This window comes from Antechinus flavipes, chromosome 3 (genome assembly GCF_016432865.1).
Source record: "Antechinus flavipes isolate AdamAnt ecotype Samford, QLD, Australia chromosome 3, AdamAnt_v2, whole genome shotgun sequence".
NCBI classification, from domain to species: domain Eukaryota; kingdom Metazoa; phylum Chordata; class Mammalia; order Dasyuromorphia; family Dasyuridae; genus Antechinus; species Antechinus flavipes.
Window position 1 is genome coordinate 86615571 of NC_067400.1, and position 25680 is coordinate 86641250.

The 25680-nt window shown below is 38.3% G+C and overlaps 1 protein-coding gene, 1 long non-coding RNA gene and 1 other non-coding gene across 8 annotated transcripts in view; 2 read left to right on the top strand and 1 right to left on the bottom strand.

Annotated features, from left to right (window-relative positions):
• The window catches only part of LOC127553258 (uncharacterized), a 43002-nt gene that overhangs the window by 15404 nt on the left and 1918 nt on the right, over positions 1–25680 (top strand). For 2 of the 6 annotated variants that reach the window (XR_007951705.1, XR_007951704.1), the window contains exons 2-6: positions 3624–3807; positions 4924–5045; positions 5342–5418; positions 5641–5704; positions 15848–15979. This is a non-coding gene — a long non-coding RNA (uncharacterized LOC127553258). Of the gene's footprint in view, positions 1–3623; positions 3808–4923; positions 5046–5341; positions 5419–5640; positions 5705–15847; positions 15980–22089; positions 22153–24807; positions 24908–25319; positions 25475–25680 lie in introns of those variants that run through there. The other 4 variants (XR_007951707.1, XR_007951706.1, XR_007951702.1 and 1 more) reach the window with 4 other exon arrangements.
• SERP2 (stress associated endoplasmic reticulum protein family member 2) overlaps positions 1075–25680 on the bottom strand; it is a 31885-nt gene continuing 7279 nt past the window's right edge. Inside the window, exons 2-4 of the mRNA XM_051983849.1 lie at positions 20862–20934; positions 3643–3987; positions 1075–2691 (exon numbers count right to left, since the gene is read on the bottom strand). Coding sequence (XP_051839809.1) covers positions 3947–3987; positions 20862–20934 — 114 coding nt within the window. The 3' untranslated portion in view covers positions 1075–2691; positions 3643–3946. The remainder of the gene's footprint in view (positions 2692–3642; positions 3988–20861; positions 20935–25680) is intronic.
• LOC127558455 (U6 spliceosomal RNA) lies at positions 20595–20699 on the top strand. The gene has a single exon (XR_007952842.1). It is a non-coding gene; the product is annotated as a U6 spliceosomal RNA (small nuclear RNA).

Sequence of the window (25680 nt, forward strand, 5' to 3'; positions counted from 1 at the left end):
GCAATCGGGGTCTACTAATTACAGAGCAGAGGTGCTGTTCATGAGTCAATCTGGCTCCAAATGTGGGGGCTGAGAAAGCCATGATTGGGAACGGGGGACTGGGTGGAGGGAGTTACTTCCAAGACCATAGCAAGAACCTTTGTGGGTCAAAATTCACAATAGATAAGGAGAGAGAGAAAGGGAATCTCTATGTTGTGGTTCATTCAGTCATGTCCAACTCTTTGTGATCCCATGGACCAGAGATTACAGGAGGACACAGCTAATAAATGTCTGAATCTGGATTTCAACTCATGTTTTCCTGGCTCCAGGCTCAACACTCTATCCATTGAGTGATCTGGCTGCTCCTAAAATGAACTATAAGTCATTTATATTGAAGGTTTTGTTACCTTTCTGTTTTGGCGATAGGGATAATATTCTGCAACATAGTATTTTTCTAGATTATCTAAACAAAGGGGTGTCCCTTTCCTTGTATTATCCCAATAAAATACTGAAAAATTGGGTAATGATGATGATAATAATACAGGCACTTTAAGCATTCAAAAGAACTTTAAATGTAGGACTTAAGGCCCCCTCAAGACTCTGGACTCACAAGGAATGGGGTTCTATCCTGAGAGCTGACCCTAAAATGATTAATACCTTTCTTTGTTTCATTGCTCCCATCTAGAATTTTTGCAGGAGAAACCCCCATAGCTTAAATGTACTTCTTTTCTCTAGGATTCCCCAGGTTATCTAAATAAAGGGGTGTCCCTTTCCTTGTACAATCCCAAGCTAACGAATACACCTAGAACTCAACAAAATACTAAAAAATTGGGTAATGATGATGATAATAACAGGCACTTTGAGCATTCAAAAGAACTTTAAAATTAGGACCTAAGGCCCCTCAAAACTCTGGATTCACAAGGAATGGGATTCTATCCTGTGAGCTGACCCCAAGATGATTAGTTATCTCTCTTTGGTTCATTGCTCCCACCTAGAATTTTTCCAAGAGAAACCTCCAAATATAGCCTAAATGTAGTTCTTCTCTAAGATTCCACCACCTCACCCCACCAAACACCAAGATAATAAATACAAACAGAGCATTGGACAGCCTTTATTGTACTCCCCAGAAAATGCAGAAGGTGCAAAGGACTCATGGGAGCCCATTAGTAGTTACAGAAAATGCATACAGCACTCAAATAGTCTGTCAGCTCCCTCCAAAGGGAAAGGAATTTGGGCTTGCCATCAGTGCAACCCTGTGAGATGCCCTAGTGAGTTCCTGTTTTCCTAGGTCTATACAGTTTCCCTGAGACCTGTAGCATTATCCTATGGTTTAGACTCTTTCCTCTGAAAACACACATACTTTGGGGATTTCTCAGTAGGAAATTCCTTTCTTGCACTATCCAAATAACTCACTGACTTTATTCTTGGTGGAACTACTCAGGAACTCTGTAGATGTTCTCTTCTTTCTCCATGAACCTTGCTGTTGAAGAAATCTTTTTCCTCTAGTCTACAAGGCTATTGTCTAAGTTCTTGAATTTAGGAACTTTTGTCCTTCAGGGATACCCCCTTAAAGATCAGTCCCCAAATCAGTCACAATCCAGTAAATTCTTCTTCAATAGCTAGAAGCCTCTAGATTTTGAGATCATGGTGCTTAGGAGATAAAAACATTTACCTTCTCTGCACAGAAAGTTGACGGTTAGAGAGATTGTCCATGAATTCTCCTCTCATACCACCAGATGCCAGGAGTTGTTGAGTTGGAGAACAGAGGGGAAAGGAGACCCTTCTCCACCTTTTTGGCAGAAAGGGTCAAGGGAAAACAGTGAAGGATCCAAAAGAGTCTGTCAATTAGCTTTTATAGGCCATGGAGTGGAATAGTTCCTGAAAAGTTCCAGTCAGTTATCAAGAGCTCCATGCATTCTCTGAGCAAGATGGTAGAGGCCATACCCACACTCTGCAGGTTAAATGCACTCCTACAAACAAGGGCTTATTTATGCTTTGCATTTTTTCAAGTCCACCATGAAGTTTCCATGCAAACCCCATTCCTTTACATAATAAACATTATCACGTTTGATGGAGCTTGGTCAGACATCCAAGATGCCAGAGTCATCCACGGGCTTTCCTTGCCACTGGATTCATCAACTCTAGAAAAGTGAGATTGTGTAATTCTGCTCGCTTAAATCCAATTCATACACAGATCAAAACAAGTCAAGACATCCCCTGTAATGACATCCTTCCCTTTCAAAAACTAAGGATAAACAATAACATCTCCCTCCCTCAATTTATAGAAAAGGAAATCAAGACTCAGAGAGTAACTTACCCAAGTTCACATGTATCATAATACTACACAGTGCATGAATGTTTGTAAAGTGCTTGATGCACAGACCCTCACAACAAGACCATGAAGCGGGGACTTTTGTTATCTCCCTTTTAGATACGAGAAGTCAAAATGATTTGTTCAGAGTCATACAGCTGTTAAGTTTCTGAGGCAGGATCTGAACTCAGGCCTTCTTCACTCCAAGTCCAGCACACTAGCCCCAAATCCAATGGTGTTTTCACAACTTTTCTGGAGCACAATGTTAACAGTAGAGCTGAGAATGGGCTCCAGGCCCAAATGGCTTTTTCATTCAGACTCAAAAGTAGAACTTAATGATGATGATGATGAGGGTTATAAAGAGGACCTCACTTCACCACTTAACTTTTCAGGTTTCTTATCTGTAGAAAGAGGATTTTGGATATTTTAATATGAAAGAAAGAGCATTTAATTTAGAATTTTAATACCAAGGTTTACATTTCTCTCTTGTATTTACTTCCCGTAGGACCTGGGGAAGGGGAGGGAAGCATCTAACTTTTTCCTGCCTCAGTTTCTTCATCATCAAGATGATAGAGTTGGTTTATACAGTTTCTAAAGTCTCTAACATTTCCTGATTCATCCTGAGTGTAAAATACATATGTATCGTGTTTGATCATTTTCAATGGATGTGCACAGTGAAAACTGAAAAACTGTGTAACCCTAACACCACAAAAAGGAAACAAAGAGGGGAAAAGTGGAGGCTACTGAAGCCCCTTGGGTCTGACAGTGGCGAACTGCAGACTTCCAAGTGTTTTTCAAAGTCCAGTTAGTATCAGATTCTAACCTGAATCCCCAAGCCATAGGATATGGAGTTAGAAGGGATCTTAGCAATCACCTAGTCTGGTCTTTGCAGTCCAGATTGGTAAACTGACCTGCCCATCGTCACACAACTAGTAGGTAGCAGAATTAGCATTTTAACCCAGGTCCTATGAAGCTACTCTATATTGCTACTCTCTCATCCAACTGTTTTTCCAGAAAATAATCACAATGCTTCCTGCAGAAACCTTTTGAGATTTATTTATATATATTAGATATCTATTTATAATAGATATATTATGTTAGATAGAGAAGTGTTTCACATTACCCCAACCAATATACTCTCCCACTAGTTCTGGCTGATAGCCCTTTTATTTATTTATTGTCCCAGATAATAACATTGTTTTTTTCTGGTGATATTTTCCTCTCTATGGCTTAATGTCAGTGGAATCTTATTTTCTTAGCCTTGACTTTCTTCTTATAACCAACAAATAAAAAGGGGGTGAACACTGGTGTTTATTTTTAAATTAATTCCCAGCACACGACTGCCAACGAACCTCAAAGGTACACCAGTGGATCACTCCTGGGGTAACAAACACTGATGAGAAAACGGGAAATGATACCCATACAGAGCCGCGCTGGGACGGCCCTCCAGCCAGAAGAGAGAACATCCTTTCTTTTCCTGTTGAGAACCAGCAAGCACCGAGTCGTCACATTAAGAGGTAGTTCGGTTGGGCATCCTTGATGCAGGTCATGGACCTACATGGCTTTTTAAAAAATATCTGTTCCATCAGTTCCACTAGCTAAAGACTCGTCCAGTCCTCCCTTCTGACAGAGGAAGGGAGGTCCAGTCCCTGCGGCTCACATACCCATCCGGATACTCTGGATGATCTGAAATATAGCTGAAAAAGGAAAAAAAATGAGGTTCACTCAGATGTTAGCATGAACAAAGTTGAGAACGCAATTCCCTGGTTTCCTCCTTAGAATGACATGCAGTGAGCATGGAACTGATTAAATGTTTCCTGACCAGGGGTCATGCTAACAAGAGGTCAAAGAACTTTAAAAAGTAGGAGCTCAGCTTTTTCCACTGGTACCCGAGGGATTTGTCCAGAAATATTCAGTTAATTCTAGGGAGAGTTATAGTACAAATGAATGTGTCAGGTACCCGAAGAGATGGTACACTGCAAGACCTGGCCATCAGATGTCCAGGGTACCAGTCCCATTTGTGGGAAGAGCTGCTGATCGCCTTCCCTTTGCCTTCTAAACAACCCAGCCCCCACATGTGGTTAGGAAAGTTGGGTAAAAGCAGAGAGATTCTCTGATACACTGTCTGACCTCCCAAACTGCTGGCACTGTTCAGTGACTGATAACTCTCATCGCAATTTGGCATCTGGCTGGCTGGGAGCCTCCAAATGTGGGCTGGCTCATTAGGCAGTTTAAAATTAGGACAGCATTGGCTGGTTATGGATGCTAATCTTCCAGGGCCTAAGAAGATTTTGACCTTCATTTAAGATTCTTTAAGAAACTGGTATTTCCACTCATTGCCTCTGGCCTCCCAGAACTCCTAATTAGAACAATCATTGCTGATTTGGAGGCAGGGCCTCCAAAAAAGCAGAACTCACAAATAACTCCCGGATAATAGCTCCAAGGAGAAAAGAATCCTTTACTCTGCTTCTGGTCTTTTATTTTGCAGAGAACCTATAATTTAGTCCCGTCTTCAATCTGTTTACCTGAGTTGGTTATGTTGGCTTGGGAGGCTTGCTTTTTAAAATAGGTTTCATATCTATAAGTTGTTCAAGGAAGCAAAATCTGAAAAAGATTTCTTATATCTTTCCCAGCTGTTGAAGATAATCAGTCTTGTATGGCCAAAAAGATCCAGAATAACTCAAGGACTGGGTTCAAAGGAGGACTTGCCTTTTTGAAAAGATTCAGTAGGGTTTTCTGCTAGCCAGCCTAGCAGGTGAGGAAAGTAAAATCACTGAGTGGATGAATTTCCTGAATAATGGTACCCAAATTTTTTATTTTTTAAAAATTTATTTATTTTTTTCCCCCTAAGGTAATTGGGGTTAAGTGACTTGTCCAGATTTGAACTCAGGTCCTCTTGACTTCAGGGCTGGTGTTTTATCCACTGCACCACCTAGCTGCCCAATATATGTTAAATATGGTATAAATATATGTTAAATACATAATATTTATACAATTACTTGCCTGCTTTCTTAAGCAGAGTAAAACTTAAACCTTTCCTTGGTTCCTCAGGTCTCCACTTTGAACAATAAAAACTATTCTCTGCTTCTCAGAGATTACTGAAGTGAAAAGAACTATTAGCCCCTGAGGTAAGTAGCTGTACTTGGACATTTTTTGCTTGCTTTTGGTTTTCAGTTGTGTTCTAGATAGATTAGGTTCCTTTAAACATGAATTCCAGATAGGTAAATGTTACTATTTTTTAAAAAATCAATCAGATATATCTGAACTTTACAATGTTCCCCCAAGGAGATGTATGTGGAATAAAATAAATGAAATAAACCTTTTAAAAATGTCTATTTGTCTTATGCTAGGCACTGTTTGCAAGACTGATTCAGCTGTACAGTTAGGATTCAACGAATGAGAAAAATACAATCAGTGAGTTATGGTCACATCCCATTGATTCCAATTTTGGTTATGTAACTTTGAGGAAACATTCATATTAACTCTGCTCTTTCTAGGTAGCTATTGACCATTTCCTTAGAGAATTCTATCAAAACACTCTGGGTCAGCTTCATCTTATTAATTTGAATTAAAATAACTTTATCATTCAATTGGATTTGGCCCAAAGAGGGAATAATATACATACTTAGTTTGGTATAGAAACTTGTCTCAACCTATAAGAAAATAAGAAGGGGAAAGAAAAGGAGGAGGTTAATAGAAAGTAGGGCAGAAGTAGAAAGGGAAAGGAATAAGAAAGGGGAGGCTGAAAAAAGAGAGGGCAGATTGAAGGAGGGGTGAGGGTCAGGAGCAAAACACTGGTAAGGAGGGAAAGGGTGGAAGGAGAGGGAAAATAGAATGATGAGAAAAACAGTAATGTTAACTGTGAATGTGAATGGAATGAACTCTCCCATACAACGGGGAAGTAGATAGCATAGTGAATTAAAAACCAGAATCCTACAAAAGTTGTTTACAATAAATAGCTCATTCATTCCTTTTTAACTTCACTAAAAATGATTCCTTACTCTAATTGAGTGAATATAGCAGCGCATTACATTCTCTCTCTCTCTCTCTCTTTCTCTCTCTCTCTCTCTCTCTCTCTCTCTCTCTCTCTTATTCATATATTTATATATGTATAGAGGGATCGATTTGGAAAGAATTCTTTTAAGAAAATATTGCATTAAATGAAGTTTTTTTTTTTTAAACGGGCCATTTCAATTTATCAACTCCCCCCAAATGGGGGAAAATAGTAAAGTTTCTAATCATCTCTCAAAATCTTTAGAAAGCTTATGACATGTTATGGCAATTATACTGAATCTAATTCTGCATATAAGCCACAGTTGACCTGTCTGCTAACCCCTGTTTCCAAAACCCTGACTTTCCGATGCAGTGAGCAGGAAGAAAGTCAACAGAAAGTTCAAAAGAGGGAGCGGAAGTGGGGAGTCTAGACCCTGACAAGTTAATAACTTAACAGTGGGTGAACAAAGCTGAGAAAATAACAGCTGAGAAGAGTGCAGGAAAAAAATCTGTGTTAAAGGCAGGACAAAGCCAAGAGGAAAGAGGCCCAGGAAAGGCAAGCTAAGGCAGGAAGACATGTCAGTCTGGAGAAGCTGGCCCTGAGCATTTGAATATGTACATGTATATACATATATATGTGTATATGTATATATTCATATATACAAACATATTTATACAACATAGATTTTATATAATATATATGTATATATGTATTTATACAATATATATGTGTGATATATAATATATATATATATATATGTTATACATAATCCTGACAATGATACCTTCCATAAGAAAGTGGGTGCTCTATAAACACTGACTAGGGAAGGTTAGGAATACAAGTTAAATCAACTAGCATCGAGCACCTACTATGTGCCAGACACTATGCTAAGCACTGAAGAAAAGTAAAGAATTCCTGTCTTTAGAGAGTTTACAATCTATGTACAAGCAATGTATATGCAGGATAAATAGGAAATAATCAAAAAAGAGAAGGAACCTGAATCAAACGAAATTGGGAAGGTGGATTTTAGCTAGATTACAGCCAGATAGAGATGAGAAGGAAGAGAATTCCAAACATGGCAAAGATCCAGTAAAAATGCCCGGAAAAGGAAAATGGAGTGACTCATTTGAGAAACTATATGAAGGCCAGTGTCATTGGATCATAGTGGGAATAAGAGGGAAGAAGCTGGAAAGGGAGGAAAAGGTCAGATTATGAAAAAGTCTTAATAGCAAACAGAGATTTCACATTTTATCTTGGAAACACTAGGAAGTCCTTAGAGTTTATTGAATAAGGAAGTGACAATTTAGACTACCTCCTCCAGTAGTTTATCTGTAAAAGGGAAGAGAGATGTGAGACTGTGGCTAGTGGGGATCAAGGGAGGACTTTTTGAGGATGGGAAGACATGGATGTGTTTGCAGGTAATAGGGAAGCATCCATAGACAAGGAAAAATCCAATATTTAGTGAGAGTGAAGGTGATTGAGGGGACTTTTATTTTTCTGGAGAAGATGAGATGGAATTGAGATCATATGTGCTTGTAGATAGGTTGACCTTGGCAAATAGAAGGCTGCCTCTTTTCATGTGAGATGAAAGTAAGGGAGAAGATAGAGGTTCAAGTATGAGAGAAGAAGAGGGGAGAAGAGGGAACTCTTAGATAATGACCTCAAAGTTTTTTTTTTCAATATGAGATAAGGTTCTCAGCTGAAGAATTAGGGTTAAAACTCAGTAGATTGAAATAGTCTAGAATTCATAATCCTGCCAGCAAATTTCATGTCATGACAGAAAATTTTAACAAGAAAATGAAAAAGAAAGGCTAGTAGAAGTGGGAAGCATAGGATCAGCTGAAAAGAGAAGGTAGAAAGAGTGGAAAGAAAGTAGAGCTATAGGTAAAAATAAGACAACCCCATAAATCCCTAAACTTATAGCAGTTTTAATTTAAAAAAAGAGAATGATGGGAAAAGTCTGGAATGGTTAGTAAAGAAATTTATGGACCAAGCCAAGAGAGACAGCTAAGGAAGTCAGAAAAACTGGAAAATTTCAAAGAGATGTAAAGAACTCCAGAAATCTCAATGTCTCTTTTTATTACATGAGGAAATAAGAAGGCTATCTGTGACCACTAACCAAAGAATTGGAAAGGAGAACACAAAAAAGGAGGGAGTAGAATGAGACAAGAAAAAATGGTAAATACCATTTGGGTCTTGTTCAAAAAAGACAAAAGTATCTGCCTTCAATGAGGCAGCAGAGACACAAAATATCATGCAACACATATATCCCTTTGCCTAGGATGAAAAGATGATCATTCAGGTTCCTTCCAGACCTTGAGTCAGTAATGTGGGCACTGACCCCCCCTCTCAGATGCAATAGGATTGTGAGGTCAGGGGGGCAGTCAAAATACAATGGACAGTTCTAAAAGTGAGTTTCAGGAATATATCTGAGGAGTCTGAATGACTCAAAAAGATACATTTTCTAGATTTGTTTTGACAGACATTCAGGAAGGGGCCCCAAGACAGAAGGAAGTACTTAGTTTTTTCAGTTATAGTGAAATGCAAGATTTTCTCCAAGACTCCTGTGGTATGTATGTCAAACTTCCCAATGGTCAGTCTGTGGATTGGAGCTTCCACTGTGTTTCATGATCTTAGAAAATACCTTTGAGCTGTCAGCAGTGTTTAAATTAATGGCCCTGAAAAATCCAAGTCTCTTCTGGGGCCAGCATCAGGAAAAGAGATGTGAAGGCAGACTGTCACTCTAGGGAGGCTTATATGGCTGAACCAGAACTTTATTTGTCTGGAGAAGAAAACCAAAAGCCACTGAAAGATGGGAAAATCTGTCTTTCTCTAGCAAGGAAGTTGAAGAATGTTTCCTTATCTGCAACAACTTGCAATCAATAACCACACCACAATATGCATTTGTTCTCTGTAAATTATTCTGGTTTTTGCTATTTCTGGGGAAGCTCTCACTTCCCTTTAGAAAACCCCAATGGGCTGATTTCTAAGTAGTTAACGATATAAAATAGTGATTTTGGCAGGAGAAATCGCTGCCATCCTTGGATATTGATAACAGTTCTGTTCCTGCTCTCAAACCTGTCTCCCTACCAATCATTCAGGCAGACAAGGGGGTGGAAAGACTGTTGGAAGGATGACTCATGTTCTGTTGTTTAAGGGGCACTCTCAGAACTTTCCTCTTCCTTCAAATTCCTCCTCCCTCACCTTCCTTCAAATTAGTCTCCATGGCTCATTTATGGAAGGCTCACTGGCTATGTGGTCCTTTTAGTTCAGAGTATTAAGGTTCAGCAGGAGAACTAAGTCTCTCCAGGGGTCAGGCTGTTGTATTTTCCCCTCTTTGTTGTTCAATCATTTGAGCCAAGTCTGACTCTTTGTGACCCCCTTTGGAGTTATCCTGGCAAAGATACTGGGATAGTTTACCATTTCCTTCCTCAGCTCATGTTACAGATGAGGAGACTGAGAAAAACAGGGTTAAGTGACTTGTCCAGGATGACAGAGTTAGGAAGTGTCTGAGTTCAGATTTGGACTCATTTTTCTGACTCCAGACCAGTAACCAAGAAGATAAACCTGGAGAACCTTGGGCAGAAAAAAAAAACCAGGATACTTCTGGGGAGAAGAGAAAAAAGGAGAGATGGGAGCTGAATGGAACTGCACAAGTAGACTCTGTACCTCTGTCATTATTGGTGTGGGAGAATTACAGGGAAGGGGATTCCCTCCATCAATACAGATCAGTGACACAGTTTTAAACAGCTATCTAGGAAAAGACTGAGAATTTGCTACCCAGGATCCACAGTCAGTATATACCAGAGGGAGAATTTGAATCCAAATTTTCCTGGCTCCAAAACTGACTCTGTATCCATATGGCATGTGACGCATAAGTCCTTCGGTTATATTTGTTCTCTCCATCAATACATATCACTATCTACTCTACAACTCGCAATTTTAGACAGCTACCTAGGAAAGGACTGAGAATTTGCTACCCAGTATATACTAGAAGGAGAATTTAAATCCAAGTTTTCCTGGCTCCAAAACTGACTCTCTATCCATATGACATGTGACATATAAGTCCCTCGGTTATATTTATTCAGGGTGAGGGAGGAAGGAGAATTAGATCTGTGTTTAGAGCAGTATGGGAAGGTCCTGGTGAGGTACATCTTCAACTAACACAGATTTTATCTTCTCTGAATTTATCATTTAAAGAGAATCCAAGGTTGAACAGCCAGTCAGAGGCCCGAGTAGAATCCAAGTCTTCAGGATCCAGACTTGAGGACTCTCTTATCCCTTATTGCTTCTATAAAGGGTTAAACACCCAAACTCCGAACCCCCTGAATTCTTTAGTATTTTTGGGAGACCAAGGACTTAAAAAGAAAATCCCAGCTCTACTCCTTTCTCCCGTGGGGATGTGTTCATCTGCAAACTCCTGATTTGTCAGGGCAGACAGCCACGAGGGATCCGGCCCTTGGGGAGAGGGGAGGACGGTCAGATGGCCGGCCGGCGGTTAGGCAGCCCACTGCCTGGCAGAAATGTGAAAGGGCCCCTCTTATCTCAGCTTCATTTTGGGGGACTCCAGCGGCATTTAGCAGCCTGGCAGCCAGAGTCTTTGGGGGGTAAGAGAGGGAGAGAAAAGATAAGTCCAGGGGGAGCCGCAGACACGGGTTAATGCCCATTAAATTCAGATCTCAAAGCTGTATAAAAATAAAGGCAGGGAGAGAACAGGGGGAGTCAAGGCTGCCTAATGCTCCCCCGGGGGGAAATCTTACTAAAATCACCCCTTGCAGCTTCTTTTTCTGGGAAGGCTGGCCAAGGAAGGGTTTGCCCTTGGGCTGACCTCCCCCTAGGGAGAATACCTGAAGCGTGCATAAACAACTGCAGGGTCCAAAGAGCTCCCAGACCAGGCAGACAGAACTGCAGACAGATTGCCGGATTATTAACAGTTGGCCATGCCCAAAGAGCCCGGAGCCTGCTGGAGGAACCACACTCACTGCCCGCCGAATGCCAGTCACAATTACTGATGGAGAGGGCAGAGGGGCCCAGAGGTGTGCTCCCGGGGGCTGAGGGGCCGGCCGGGACCCAGCTCTTTGTCCCGCTCTGCCCCCGGAGCCCCTGGGAAAGGTGGGCAGAGAATCCCGGCGAGCTCTTTCCCTCCCTTCTGAATGTTCTTTCTTTCCCACGAAGCCCAAGTTATCTGGAACAAGGGGTCTTCATCTAGGGTCTGAGAACATTATTAATGTATATAATGTATATACATACATATATGTACATGTGCATCTGTACTATATAAATATGTATGCAAATATACATGTACACATGGGTATATATACAAGCACATCATATATAGCTATAGTCCACATACATTACATGAATATTTATACCATATATAAAACACACATGTTGTATATGACACACATGTTATACATTATTACATATTATAGAATTATATAGTGTACAACACACAGCATATGTCATATAGATAAATATAAAACATATAATGTGTATATGTGTATATATGACATATATTAATAGTCTTAGGCCCTACATTAAATATATATAATAGATACTATGTGTTTTTAGTATGTGTGTATTTCTATCACTATCTTAATCTCTACATAAAACCCTAACTGCATTTCAAAATAACTGCTTTTCTCTAATCCTTTCTATTTTTGTACATTTTATTATATATAATACATATGTGTATGTGTGTGTATATATCTCTATCTCCATCTCTGCATAAAAACCATAGGTTATCTTACTGCATTTCAAAATAACTGGTTTTCTCTCTATAATCCATCCTGTTTTATAATATATAATATATACATATATGCACATGTGTATGTGTATATCTCTTATCTCTACATAAAAACCCTAGATTATCTAACTGCATTTCAAAATAACTGGTTTTCTCTATAATCCTTTCTATTTTGTGCATTTTATAATATATGATATATATGTGTATGTGTATATCTCTTATCTCTACATAAAAACCCTAGATTATCTAACTGCATTTCAAAATAACTGGTTTTCTCTATAATCCTTTCTATTTTGTGCATTTTATAATATATGATATATATGTGTATGTGTATATCTCTTATCTCTACATAAAAACCCTAGATTATCATCTAACTGCATTTCAAAATAACTGGTTTTCTCTATAATCCTTTCTATTTTGTGCATTTCAAAAATATTATTCTGAGAAGGGGTCTGTCATAAGACAGCACAAAATGGTCAATAACAGACCCTGGTTTAGTTATTGATACTACTTTTCAAAAAACACATTTGATTCAGTTCAATTAGCATGTATGGTGCCCACTGTCTACCTAATACTGTGCCCATGCACTTCAGGAATGAAATATGAAAATAAAACTGTCTTTGACTTTGAGGATCTTAAACTCAGTTGTGCAAGGCACAGGTTATATTGACCAATGAGAGTCAAATTTAAAAACTGAATTATACAATATGTTTAATATGCCTGTACATATTACAGTATACATGTATACATATTATACATGTATAATCTATATCAGATTGATTGCTTTCTTGGGGAGGAGGGGGTAAGGGGTAGAGGGAAGCAGAGAAAGAATGGAAGTCAAAACATTATAAAAGTAAATGTTGAAAATTAATAAATAAAAAAATCTATCATACTAATGATGGATGCATCAATGGGACTGTATTTATAAATAATGAAGGAAGGAACAGTGCTGGGAAAGGAACTGGAATATACATTCCAATATTTTCTTCTATGATTCAAAGGAACATGTAAATTAAATTGTGATCCTATTTTTTCTGGGTTAAATATACCTTAATAGGGGAATGAACAGAGGGGTTGTATATACAGAGCTAGATATAGCTAAGGTTTGTGAAAGAGTATATTGCCCTGTCAACTCAATATCATACTAGATCAAGGCCCAAGATAGAGTCAACCAAATGAAAAAAAATTAAAATAGAAATAACAGAGGGAGACGGAGAGACTGTATGAACTGCCTGCTCATTATAAAATAGACTAGAAAACCAAGATGCTGATCAAAGAGCCAGTGTCCTGGAGGAATGCTGGTGAAGAAACCTAAAGCAGCTGCCCAGGGAATACTTTGGTACAAAAAGCTAGAAGGTAGAGAAAATGGGAGAGAGAATATGTCTTTCTTTAATAAGTGTGTGTGAGACAGAAAGACAAGAGAGAGGAGAGAAAGAGGGAGGGAGGGAGGAAAAGAGGAAGAGGGAGGGGAGGAGGGGAGAGAGAGAGGAGAGAGAGGGAGAGACAGAGACAGAGACAGACAGAAACAGAAACAGAAAAGAGAAAGAGGAAGAGAGGAGGGAGGAAAGGAGGAAGAGGGAGGGAGGAGGGAGGGGAGAAGAGAGAGACAGAGAGAGAGAGAGGGAGGGAGGAAAGAAGGAAGGAGGGAGGGAGGAGGGGAGAGAGAGAGAGAGAGAGAGAGAAGGAAGAGAGAGACAGAGAGGAGAGAAAGAGAAAGAGGGAGGAAGGAAAGGAGGAAGAAGGGAGGGAAGAGGGGAGAGAGAGAGAGAGAGAGAGACAGAGAGAAAGAGGGAAGGAGGAAAGGAGGAAGAGGGAGGGAGGAAAGGAGGAAGAAGGGAGGGAAGAGGGGAGAGAGAGAGAGACAGAGAGAAAAGGAAGAGAGAGAGACAGAGAGGAGAGAGGGAGGGAGGGAGGAAAGGAGGAAGAAGGAGGGAGGAGGGGGAGAGAGATGAGACAGAGAGAGAGAGAAAGAGAGAGAGAGAGAGAAATAGAGGGAGGGAAGGAAGAAGAGAGACAGATAGACAGACAGATATATTCCCATTTCTTTCTGTCAAGAGAGAAGAATGTCTAGTATTAAAGAAACCCTAACGGAGTTTAGTTATCAACAATTCAGATTTTTGACATGCTTTAACATTAAAAACAATAACAACAACAACAACAATTAAAATGAATGCAAAAAAAAAAAAATCCAAGAGAGCGCCTTGAATTATCCCATTTAGTTAATACAAAAGCTCTCTCTTCTTGAAATAAAGGCAGGGCACCAAAAGCTATCGCTGATAGCTCCCTTTATCTGGTTAGGAACACTTCTGCCGCAAACCACTGGTTTTTAGAGTTGTTTGGGGGGAAGTGAAATTCACATTTTGTTTCTAGTCTTAAACAACCTCCAGAAGGTTCACACGCAAACACCCAAGCCTGGCTTTGGTTTGGAGCCTGCTAGACTTTCTTCAATGCCTTATCACATGGAAAAATATTATCTTATGTGCAGCATGTTATCACTGAAAATGCTGACATGCACCTCAGGTACTTAAGAGATAATGTCGCTGTTTTCTTATTTGGCGACCATAGGAGAGATTAAGGCAGTGGGAAGAGCAGGGGGAACCCGTCCCAAGTGCACCCCCCGTCCTGGCTGAGGGCCTGGACCCTTCCCAGCAGCCATCCTCATTCGCTGTCTCCTGATGTCCCCGTGGGCCCAAGAGGGGTCCCGTGACCTCGTGGCCAAAGAGATTGTCCAAACAAACAGCAAACCCCTGCCCGTGACGTGAGCGGGTACGTTGGAGGCAGTGATGTTTCTCAGAGGAAATCGCCTTGGAAATGCCATAATTACTCTTAATGGCAGGACTTAGGCTGGTTTTGCCAAGTGTGAGGGTAACCATTAAGGGAGTATGAAATAGAAGAACAAACAAAGGCTACCATATGATATTCCTAAATGATACTTGGACACTCTGAGAGGTATGTCTTCTACCTCCTAGGAGTACAAAGCAGTTATTTATATCATATATTTGATATTTATGTAATACTAGCAGGAAGATGAGTCTGGGACCTCGATGGGAGGTACCCGGCCAGATGTGGAGGAGGTAGTTCCTGGCCACAGCAGAAGAAAGCCATCGGGATCAATTCCCTCACAGCGACCACAACTGCAGAAGCAATGACTCGAAAGCATCAATTCCAGCCCTACGACCAGCCAAGAAGGCTTGTCAAAAATCACAGTCTTTGAGGAAAAAAGAAGCAGATCCTCTATTTTCTCTAAGAAAAAAAATACTGTTGTTTATTTGCTTTCAATTGTTTTGGACTCTTCATGACCCTATTAGAGCTTTCATGGCAAAGATCCTGGAATTGTTTGTCATTTCCTCTCCAGTTGATTTTACAGATGAGGAAACTGAGGCAAAAGGGGGTTCCGTGGCTAGTGCAGGGTCACCCGGTTGTTGTTAGTGGTTTTTTATTCATACATAATAAACGTCTGAGGTTGGACTGAAACTGAAGTATTCTTGACTTGAGACGCCCAGCACTATCTTACCTAGCTGCCCCAAAAGGAAAAGGGAGGAAGACTTATTAGTCTTCATTTTCCTTTTCTCCATGAGATAAAATGCCAAAAGTAAAAATCAGAATTGGGATGGTCTTTTAAGGCTATCCAGTCTAATTTATATTTAAAACATGGATCCCTTCTACAGAATTCCTCAAATATTATAAATAATTAATATAAATAATTTATATTTATGAATAATAAATATTGTAAATAATATAAAAACTAGCCTCTGCTTATAGACCTCCAGTGAGAAGGAACTCACCTTCTAAAGCAACCCCTTTTCTTTTTTGACAGCTACATTTGTGAATGTGGAAGACCACTGGCTCCAATCTGAATTTAAGCCTATACTCTGCAATATAAGTGCCAAGTGGTCATCAAACCTTTGATGGAGGACTTCTAGCTAGGAGGAATCTACTTCCTCTTGAGGTAAGACATTCCAATTCTACATGGTTATAATAATAATACTTATGACGATGACGGTAATAATTAGAAACTGACTGTGTGACATGGAGACTCTGGCACAGGACCGCCCAACATGGCATTCCCTCATCAAGGAAGGTGCTTTCCTCTTATGGGCAAGGTAGAACTGAAGTAGCTAAAAAAAAACTGTAAGATGTGCAAATTTACACCAAATGTTCACATGGGACTATTTGTGCCCCACTTGTGATAGAGCGTTCTGAACTCATATTGCTCTAATCAAGACAAACTGTACCTCAATCCTAATATAATAATGCCATTTTGGTCCTCTTAGAGAATGAAGGATAAAATCCCACCAAAAGGAAGATTGAATTGGCCCAGGTCTAGATGCATGGATTCTATTTCTTGTACTCCTAAGACTTCTGTTCTTGCCTTCATCATTTTCCTTTGATGACTTCTATAGCCTTCATAGGATAATGAATACCAAAGTGCTTCAAAGCTTGCAGCGTGATTTTCATACTTTAGCTCATTTGAAACTCAATATAATAGCTACTAGTTATTATTATACTATACTATATATTATTATTATTTCCATTTTATAGAAGAAGAAACAGAGGTACAGAGAAGGTAGATCAATGTATCCATGGTCACATAACTATTAAGTGTCAGAGGCAGATTTTAAAATCAGCTGTTTTTGTCTCCAAATTTAGTCTTTCCATGTCATATTACTTCTCAAATGTTCAATTTTACACACATACATATATATAGGATACATACAGAGTGCTTCTCCCCCTCCTCTGTTTATCCTATTCCTTTCAAATAATAATTGCATTTTATTGTGCTTTTTGTGACATAGTCTTATCTCAGACATTTACAATTATACCTAGAAGGATACACCTTCCTTTTTGAACTGGGTTCTCTAATTTATCTTGAATTAACTCAACCCTTAAAATATTTGAAGACATTAGCTATGTCCCACCTATGCTTTATTTTCTGAGGGCTAAATATTCCTACTTCCTTTATCTCCTTGTTGCATTATATCAAATTTTATCTCTATCTTGGTCACTAAATCCTGGAAATTATTCCCCACCCCTCAAAATGTGGTTCCCAATACAGAGCATGATGTACTAGATGTGGTATGATCATGAAAATGTACAGTGGAATTCTGTGGACGTTCTCTTGCTTTGGGCACTATGCCCTCATTAATATGGCCTAAAATAGCACGTTTGCTTAGCTTCCCGATACCACTTTTAATTCATATGAAGCTATGTTATTCATTATTTCAATGATGTCTGATTTTCATGACCCTGTTTAGGATCTTCTTGACAAATATACTGGCGTGGTTTGCCATTTCCTTTTCCAGCTCTTTTTAAAAATTTTTACAGATGAGGAAACTGAGGCAGACATCCAAGGTTACATAGCTAAGAAATGTCGCAGGTCAGATTTGAACTTAGAAAGATGAGTTTATCTGACTCCAGCATTCTATCCACTGTGCCACATAACTGCCCCACAAAGCTATAATGACTCTTAAAATTCTTGTCTTCTTCATAATAACTGTTCTTTGTCACCATGTCTCTATTTCTATACTTGGGTAGTTGAATTTTTGAACCTAAGTATAGGACTTGATATACTGATTATTATTAAAATTCATTTTGTTAAATAAGTCCCAAAATCCTTTTGGATGATGATTCTGTCATCCAATACGGTAGTATATTCCTCTTACTTTTGTGTCATCTGGAAGTATATAAATAGCCATTTTTACCATAAACCAAAAGATTAACAAAAGTGTGGAACAGGAAAGAGCCAAAGACAGATCCCTGAGACACTTCAAAAGAAACCTTCCTCCAATTTTTTTATTACTATATTTTAAAATTATTTAAAAGTTTATTTTATTATACTCTATTATCTATTAAGATAATATTGTAAATGTTATTATTATTATTCATCCAATACTCTTTTTGGGTTTTCTCTTGAAAAAAGAAGTAGCCCTTCCTTACCAAGGCAAACCCCTCAACATTTAGCATCAACAAATTTATCATCAACATCAATCAAAATCCCATCAACTCCCATTTTCTCCAGCAGATTTCCCATTCTCTATTATCCTCAATGTTTCCCTATCAACTGGCTCTTTCCTTGCTGTCTACAAACACGTTCATTTCTCTTCCATACTTAAAACCCCTTGTGCCATCTGACCATATCCAATCTGGCCACATCTCACCCAGTATTTCTCCTTCCCTTCTTGACTAATCTCATTCAGAAAGCCATCTACAACTGGATCTTCACTTCCTCTCACCTTTAACCCTTTGGCACCTGGCTTTTGGATTCATTCAACTGAAACTGCTCTCTCTACCAATGGCCACATCCAATGACCTTTTCAATCCTCATCCTTCTTCACCTCTCAGTGTCTCTGACACTCACATTCTCCATTCCTGGCCAGAGCTTCATTCTTGTCATTCCCACTAAGCTATTACATAGTCCCTGTGGTCTCAGGCTCTTTTTTCCCTTACTTCTGAGTTACATCCTTCTACCTCTGTCTTTCTACAAAGGTTCAAATTTGGGAGATCCAAATTATTTTTCCCCTTTTTTTCTTCTTAAATATTTTCTTTCATTTCTTCCTTCGCCAAGAAACCTTTCATTCCTTCATTCTCCATGGAAGCCATCAGCAAACTGTGTGGGTCTTTGCATGACAAGCTCAAGATTTTGAATTTTATTTATCAGGGAATTATTGAAGGTTTTTGAGTAGAGGAAGGAAGGGGTCAGAACTGTGTACGAGGAAGATTAATATGGTAATTAATTATATGTAGGATGGATGGAATTTGCAACCACAAACTCCCTCTCTTTCCTTCCAGAAGTGAGGGTCTATGGGAGTAGAACACTGTATATACATCAAATTCAATTGATACTTTGCTTAGTTTTGTTGAATTACCTTTTTTCCTTTCTTTTTCATTCTTTGTCATAAGGAATGGCTTACTGCATAGGGGAGTTGGAAAGGATATACAAAAAAAGTTTAAAATTATACCTCAGTGTGACCCTGGGAAAGTCACTTAATATCTGCTTTAGTTTGCTCTTGTGTAAAGTGGGAGTAATAATACCATCTGCCTCCCAGGTTTGTTGTGGAAATAAAATAAGGTGATAAAAAGTGTAAAGCACTCTATAAACTAAATTGCTATATAAGTGATGTAATTTATTATTATTACATCAAGTCCACTTCTTAGGATTTTCTTCTCTTCCCAATTTGTTTTTCATTTCCTTTCCTTATTCACAAATGCTTTTTTGATTGGATAAGAATTTCTAGAAGATAGTCCTAGAAACCAAAATCATAATGGAAAAACTATTCTGTGACAGAAAAAAACAAGCAGTACCTTAGTATTGATACCTTTCCCTACCTCCTTTGGGATTTGATTTCTTCTGGGGAGACAACTACTCTAGAAAGTCAAAAGAAAATAGTTTACTTGATGGCTCTCCTTTGCCAAAGAACACAGAAAATAGGACCATAGAGTTGGAGCTAGAAGGAATCCTCTCTGAGTCTTGGACAGGTTAGATGACTTGCTCATGATCACAGAGCTAAAGATCAAATGAAAGATTTGACTCCAGGTCTTCCTAACTCTAAATCTAGTATTCTTGCGAGTTTTATGATGTCATCAGAGTAGTCTAGAAAGAACGAGTTCCTTGGCTAGACTAGGAGCAGAAAAGGTTTGAGGAGATGTCATTGAATCATCTCTTTGCTTCAGTCACCAGGACAGCGGGGACCTGTGTCCCTATTGACAATGGATTAGCTCCAACATCCTACTTCAGGAATCTTGATGATGATTTGAAAGATTACAAGACTCCATTTCAGGTCACGTTTCCTTCGGATATTTTTCCCTATAGGTGATCTTGGGAGGTAAAAGTAAAACCTCGCCCTTACACTTACAAGTTGGAGATGACCATGAGTTTTAGGTAAAGATTCAACCCAACGTGAAAGCCCAGGGCATCAGTCCTGGAGAGGAATGTCTCTCTCTGCAGAATGTGAACTTTTATCTCAGAAAGAGCACTCTGACTGTGACTTCCCCCAAGAAGTCCTAATTCTTCTTTGAGCAAGTTGTGGTGATAATTACATTTTAGATCTTTAGGCAGGTAGATGATTCAATGGATAAAGGATCAGGTCTAGAGTCTGGTAGATTAGCTATGTGACCCTGGGCATGTCACTTTTGTCTGCCTCAGTTTCCTAATCTGTAAAATGGAAATAACAACAGTATCTATCTCAGGGTTGTTATGATGATAATAGTATAAACTGCTTCCCTTATAAATCATAAAGCACTACATAAATGTTAGCTATTATTATATCTTCTCTGGTCATTTTGGTACGATTCATTATACTAATTTTTTTGCTAATGTTTGGTAGAATAGAAACAACCACAAAATCAGTAATAACAACAATAGCTAGCATTTATTTAATGTATTAGAGTTTACAGTGCTCTTTACATGCTTATCCCATTTGATCTGTGACCTTGTTGATTATATTAGGGTTCTTTCTTTGCTGTAGTGGGGGACAGAGGAAGGCTGAATAGATGTCACATGGTACCTGTAGGCTTTGTTCACCATGATAAGAGAGACTATGTCCCCTTTAACAATGGATCTACTTGTGCTCGCTTCAGCAGTACATATATTAAAACTGAAATGATACAGAGGAGATTAACTGGCCCTGTGCAAGGATAACATGCAGATTTGTGAAGTAAAAAATGGATCAGCTTAAGATCAAGCCAATAATTAATATGAATCTGAAACCGATACGCTTCTAATAAGCTGTGCTTATAAATAAAACATATTTTCTTCATTGATAGAGAATAACATGAAGGTCAAAGATAACATTGTAATATTCTTCAGTTGTTCTCAGGGGCATTGTCCATACCTGATCCACAGACAACAAAAACAAACAGTGCCAGCAGCCACGGACCCACAGGGTATTTCTCTTCTTGTGGTCTCTAAAAGGGAAGGGACCAGAGAAAAGAAAATTAGATTTTCCTATTAAAAAAAAATAATTTGCCTTTTTAGTTCCCAGATAAATGCAGGACTTGAAGCTAGCTTATTTACATCCACTTTCAATTTCTGAAATGATGCTTAAAGTATAGATAGGGGAGAGGGAGAAAGGGAGGGGAAGAGGGAGGATGGGAAGAGGGAGAAGAAAGACGAGAGAGAGATAAAGACAGAGAGAGACAGAGATAGAGATAGTGAGATAAAAGAGAGGAAGAGGGAAGAGAAAATAGGGAAGGAGACAGACAAGTACAGAGAAAGAGAGAAAGACAGAAGAGAGAGAGAGAGAGAGAGAGAGAGAGAGAGAGAGAGAAAGGAGAGAAAGAGGAAGGAGGGAGGAAGAGGGAAGGGGAAGAACAGAGAGGGGAGAGAGGAAGGAAGGAGAGGAAGAGATGAGAGAGAGAGAGGGAGGGAGGGAGTGAAAGAGAGAGAGACAGACCTAGTGAGAAGGGGGATGGAAGAGAGGAGAAAGAGGGGGAGGGAGGGAGAAAGGGAGAGAGGGAGTGATAGAGAGATAGACAGAGACAACACAGATAGTGATATAAAAGAGAGCAAGAAGAAAGAGAGAGAGAGAGAGAGAGAGAAGGAGGGAGGGAGGGAAGGAGAGAAGGAAGGAGGGAGAGATAGAGAAAGTTAATTTCCTTTTCACTTCTCACAATGACCTTGTATGTACCAATAGGATAGAAGATGACCACCAGCAAAGGCTCTAATAAAAATAATCCTGAATTGGGGGGGGAGGGAATACAGAGTCACAGAATTATATTGTTCATAGCTGTAAAGGAATTGAGAAATGAGGGGAAAGGAGTTGGGGGAAGTGTTCACCATTTTTATGTCTTGGGCTTCTTTCAGAGTCTGGTGAAGCTTTTAGAACCTTACTCAGTACGTCACATTTGTTTCTGTCACACAAAAGCTAACATTTTGAAAATTTTAGTTCTTAGGTGTGTTTCTTTGAAATATTTAAGATATCCTCAAAAGAGAGAATTAAGAAAGCCATTATGGTTCACTTAGATTTTGACCAAGAATTTTTTCAGGTTTTATAAATTCAAATGTCTAAAGCAAAGACTAAAATATAAGTATCACTCATTTTCATTTTTGTATATCTTTAGGTAAATTATTCTGTACATATACCTTCCCCAAAATAATAGAAACAAGTTTAACATGGCTAAAGTGTGAGTAAAAACTAAGACATTTATAATATTGAATTTTTTTTTTTGGTTTTAAAAAGCCTAAATTTACATAGAGAATAAGGTTTGTTTGCTTTTTAATAAGCATGATGGCCTTAATGTCAAGGAAGACAAGACATGAATTCTAATCTTGACATTAATTAGCCATCATAATCATCATCATCATCTTCCTCATGGCAAAAATACAGTCCTAACAGTTAATTTCATTGAACACTTTTAAGTGCTTATAACCCAAAGCAATCAACTAACAAATGATATCTGTATACTTGTGTGTGCGTATGTGTCTGTATCTTTGTGTGTACATACAATATACATAGGTATATATAAATATATGTACATATGTGTAGTTGATTATGCCCCAGAAGATCCAGAAAAGGAATCGCCAAGTCAAAGAAAAGGACAAAATAAAAGAAGAAAAAAAGCAAAGGACACAAAAATTACATTTTTATTAGCTTTGGGCCCAAATATGTCTTGACTAAATAGAAATCTAAATAGACAAGTTATTTTCTGCTGTTAAAAGCTTTCACCAATCCTTTTGCATTGATCTGGGATTATTTATTTAGTGAAATCTCTCATTAGTGGTTAAGGCTTAGTGAGGAAAAAAAACAACCAATCATTTAGATCAGGTAGAGAGGATTGGGACATGTTTTCTTCTTCCACTCCAGCTGCTAATGGGCAACAGATTGGGTTTCGAATAAATCATTTTCTCACTATCTTGATTTAATGTGTGAATGTCAGGCAAATTTTGATTAAAGAAAAGATAGTTAATGGATTCCTCCTCTAAGAGAAATGAAGACTCCTTATAGTATTCTGTAGGTAATAAAAGTAGTTAAATCATCCTCTCAGTTCATCACATTTCTTTTGACTCAACATAGTAAGGGAAATTGAAAATGATAACTCCAAGTGGAAATTTTACAGAAAATTTACAGAAATATAATTTCACCATTATATTTGGTCTTATGGCCTGGTCTACACTAGACCAAGTACATAAGCCAATGTTAAGTCACTTGGAACCGATATGTGCCCCTTTCATTTTTATTCTATTTCTCCACTAGTTTAATAAAAACTAGTTCTGCTAGTATTTCCCCACATTTGCTAAAGAAGTTGCTTTGCCAAACAGCTAGTAGAAATTTAAAAAAAAATAGGAATCTAAACATTACTTGCTAAGTGGAATGAAGCTTCTTAGTTAACAGAAAGAAAAAAATTAAAGATGCAAACTTTGAAATTGGGGTAAGGAGCTCCCCAAATATCTGAATTGTAATTAATCAGAATTCAGTAATTTTTTTTTCACTAGCTGATAGCTGTCCATCTTAAATTCTGTTGATGGTTTTATTACCTTCAAGTGTATCTGCCATCATTTGGTATGGGAATCCAATGAATCCTGTATCCAAGGATTATAGGTAGTTCATGGGTATAAGATTAATACTGTTTGGGAGAGGAGCAACATCCTTATGGAGCCAATACAATGCAAAATCTGAGCTCTAACAGAATAACTTAACTCCTTGTAGCTCAGATTTCAATAGGATAATTCAGAATTCTCCTTATCTAATCCTCTTCTGTGGATAAAGAACTGGCTTCAGCATCAGGATAGAGATTCTGACTGTGTGACTAGGAAAATTATTTAACTTGCCAGGGCCCCCAAATAACTCTCTAAGACTCCATCACAAAATAGGTATGGTCCACATTGGTTGATGAAATTTCTTTTCAGTGGAAGCCTAAACTAAATGTGCTGCTGTAATCCACTTCAAATCTCTTAACTTATTGAAAGAAACCCAGATAACAGACATATTACCAGTCTAATTGTGTTCGACTAGAGTTTGTGAAAATCAGATTACATTGTTTTCTTTTGAGAGACTTTCATCTCACCTTGAAAGGAGTTAATTAATTTACATCAAAACTAGTTAGGAAGTTAGCAGAGAAGTGAAATAAACAATCCATCCATTTATATTCAAATATAACATATAAACATTCCCCTTGACAAGGAACTCTTTCATTACAAGTTGGTGTAACTTTGCTGTCACTTAGGCATTCAGGTGAATTCCAGGGAACATTCATTCCTTCCCAGTTAAGATTAAAACAAAACAAAACAGAACAACAAAACTTTTCCTCCACTTGACAGTGTGATCTGGAGAAGAGATTATCTTTTAGGGGTAAGGTTGAAAGTACATGCTTGAATATTAATAAGAATAACAGATTTCTTCTGAGTGAAATTAGATAAGGTGACATATTCAGTGAAAAATGTTTCCCATTCATGGGCTACAGAACCGGGACTGGAAGTTTTACTACCAGCAGTTGAAAGAAATGTTCCAATTAATCGCTGAAAGACAGACGGGGAATAAATTAGCTTAGATTCAAAGTGAAGTTCAGTTGAGTTTCTCTGCCATTGCCTGCATCTGGTTTTACGTGGATTCTATGTAGCAAGATCTTATTAGCAGATCTCATTTTGGGACATTTACACAAGAAGTCATCAAGAAAAAAATATGGTCTAATCTGCTTAGCTGATTTTTCTAGTCAAATCTCAAAATTCCTATGGAATTTCCATTCCAGCAAATTGGGTAATAAATTTCTAGGTGTCTTCTTTAAAAGAAAACAAAATAATGTCAGTCTATCCTACATTTACTTAGGATCATACTTCTATAGGTGGAAGAGACCTCTGAAGCCATATAGTGCCAACATCTTCATTTATGGATGAAGAAATTGGGACTTAGGGAAATGAAGTAATTTTCCCAAAGATATTCAGGTGAAGTTACCTGGTATTTCCTATGTAATTACTTTGACAAAAGTTGTCTCCTTAAGACAAAGTATGTGTTTTGTTGATTTGCATCCTTTAGTCTAAAATAGACTCTTTTAAAAACAGAAGTAATTTTAGTACCAGAATTGCCCATTCCTCAGGTCTGGATCCTAGATTTAACACATATTATTATTATTGGATTTCAACAGAACCACTTTATTTTTTTAAGATTCCACTTTTCTCATTTTCAAAATGAGGGAAATGGATGAAAAGATTTGTAAGACTTTTTTTGGCCAATTCCCTTAGGATTTTTATGATCATGTTAACTAGGGTCATGCATTAAGAGGAGAATGAACCCAAAGGAGACATGTTTTTCTACAGTGGGCAATGTGAATAACAATAACATTTTACTTTAATTAAGGTTTTGCCCAGTGACAGCCAGCCTCATCAAAGAAATGGAAAGTTAGGAAGATGAAGAAATGAATCTGCCTAACAACATTTTCAAATAAAGCAGTAGAGGATTCCAAAAATTAAGAACGGAAAAAAGCAAACAATAAAAAATCTGTCTATCCCTAGCTTGAGAGTGTGATTTCCAACTCTTGTCCTAATGCAGGTTTTTTTGTGGTCGTTCAGTCATTTTCAGTCCCATCCAGCTCTTCATGACCCTTTTTGGAGTTTTCTTGGCAAAGATTCTGGAATGGTTTGCCATTCCCATCTCTTGCTCATTTTATAGATAAGAAATTGAGGCAAAAAGGGTTAAATGACTTGCCCAGAATCACGCA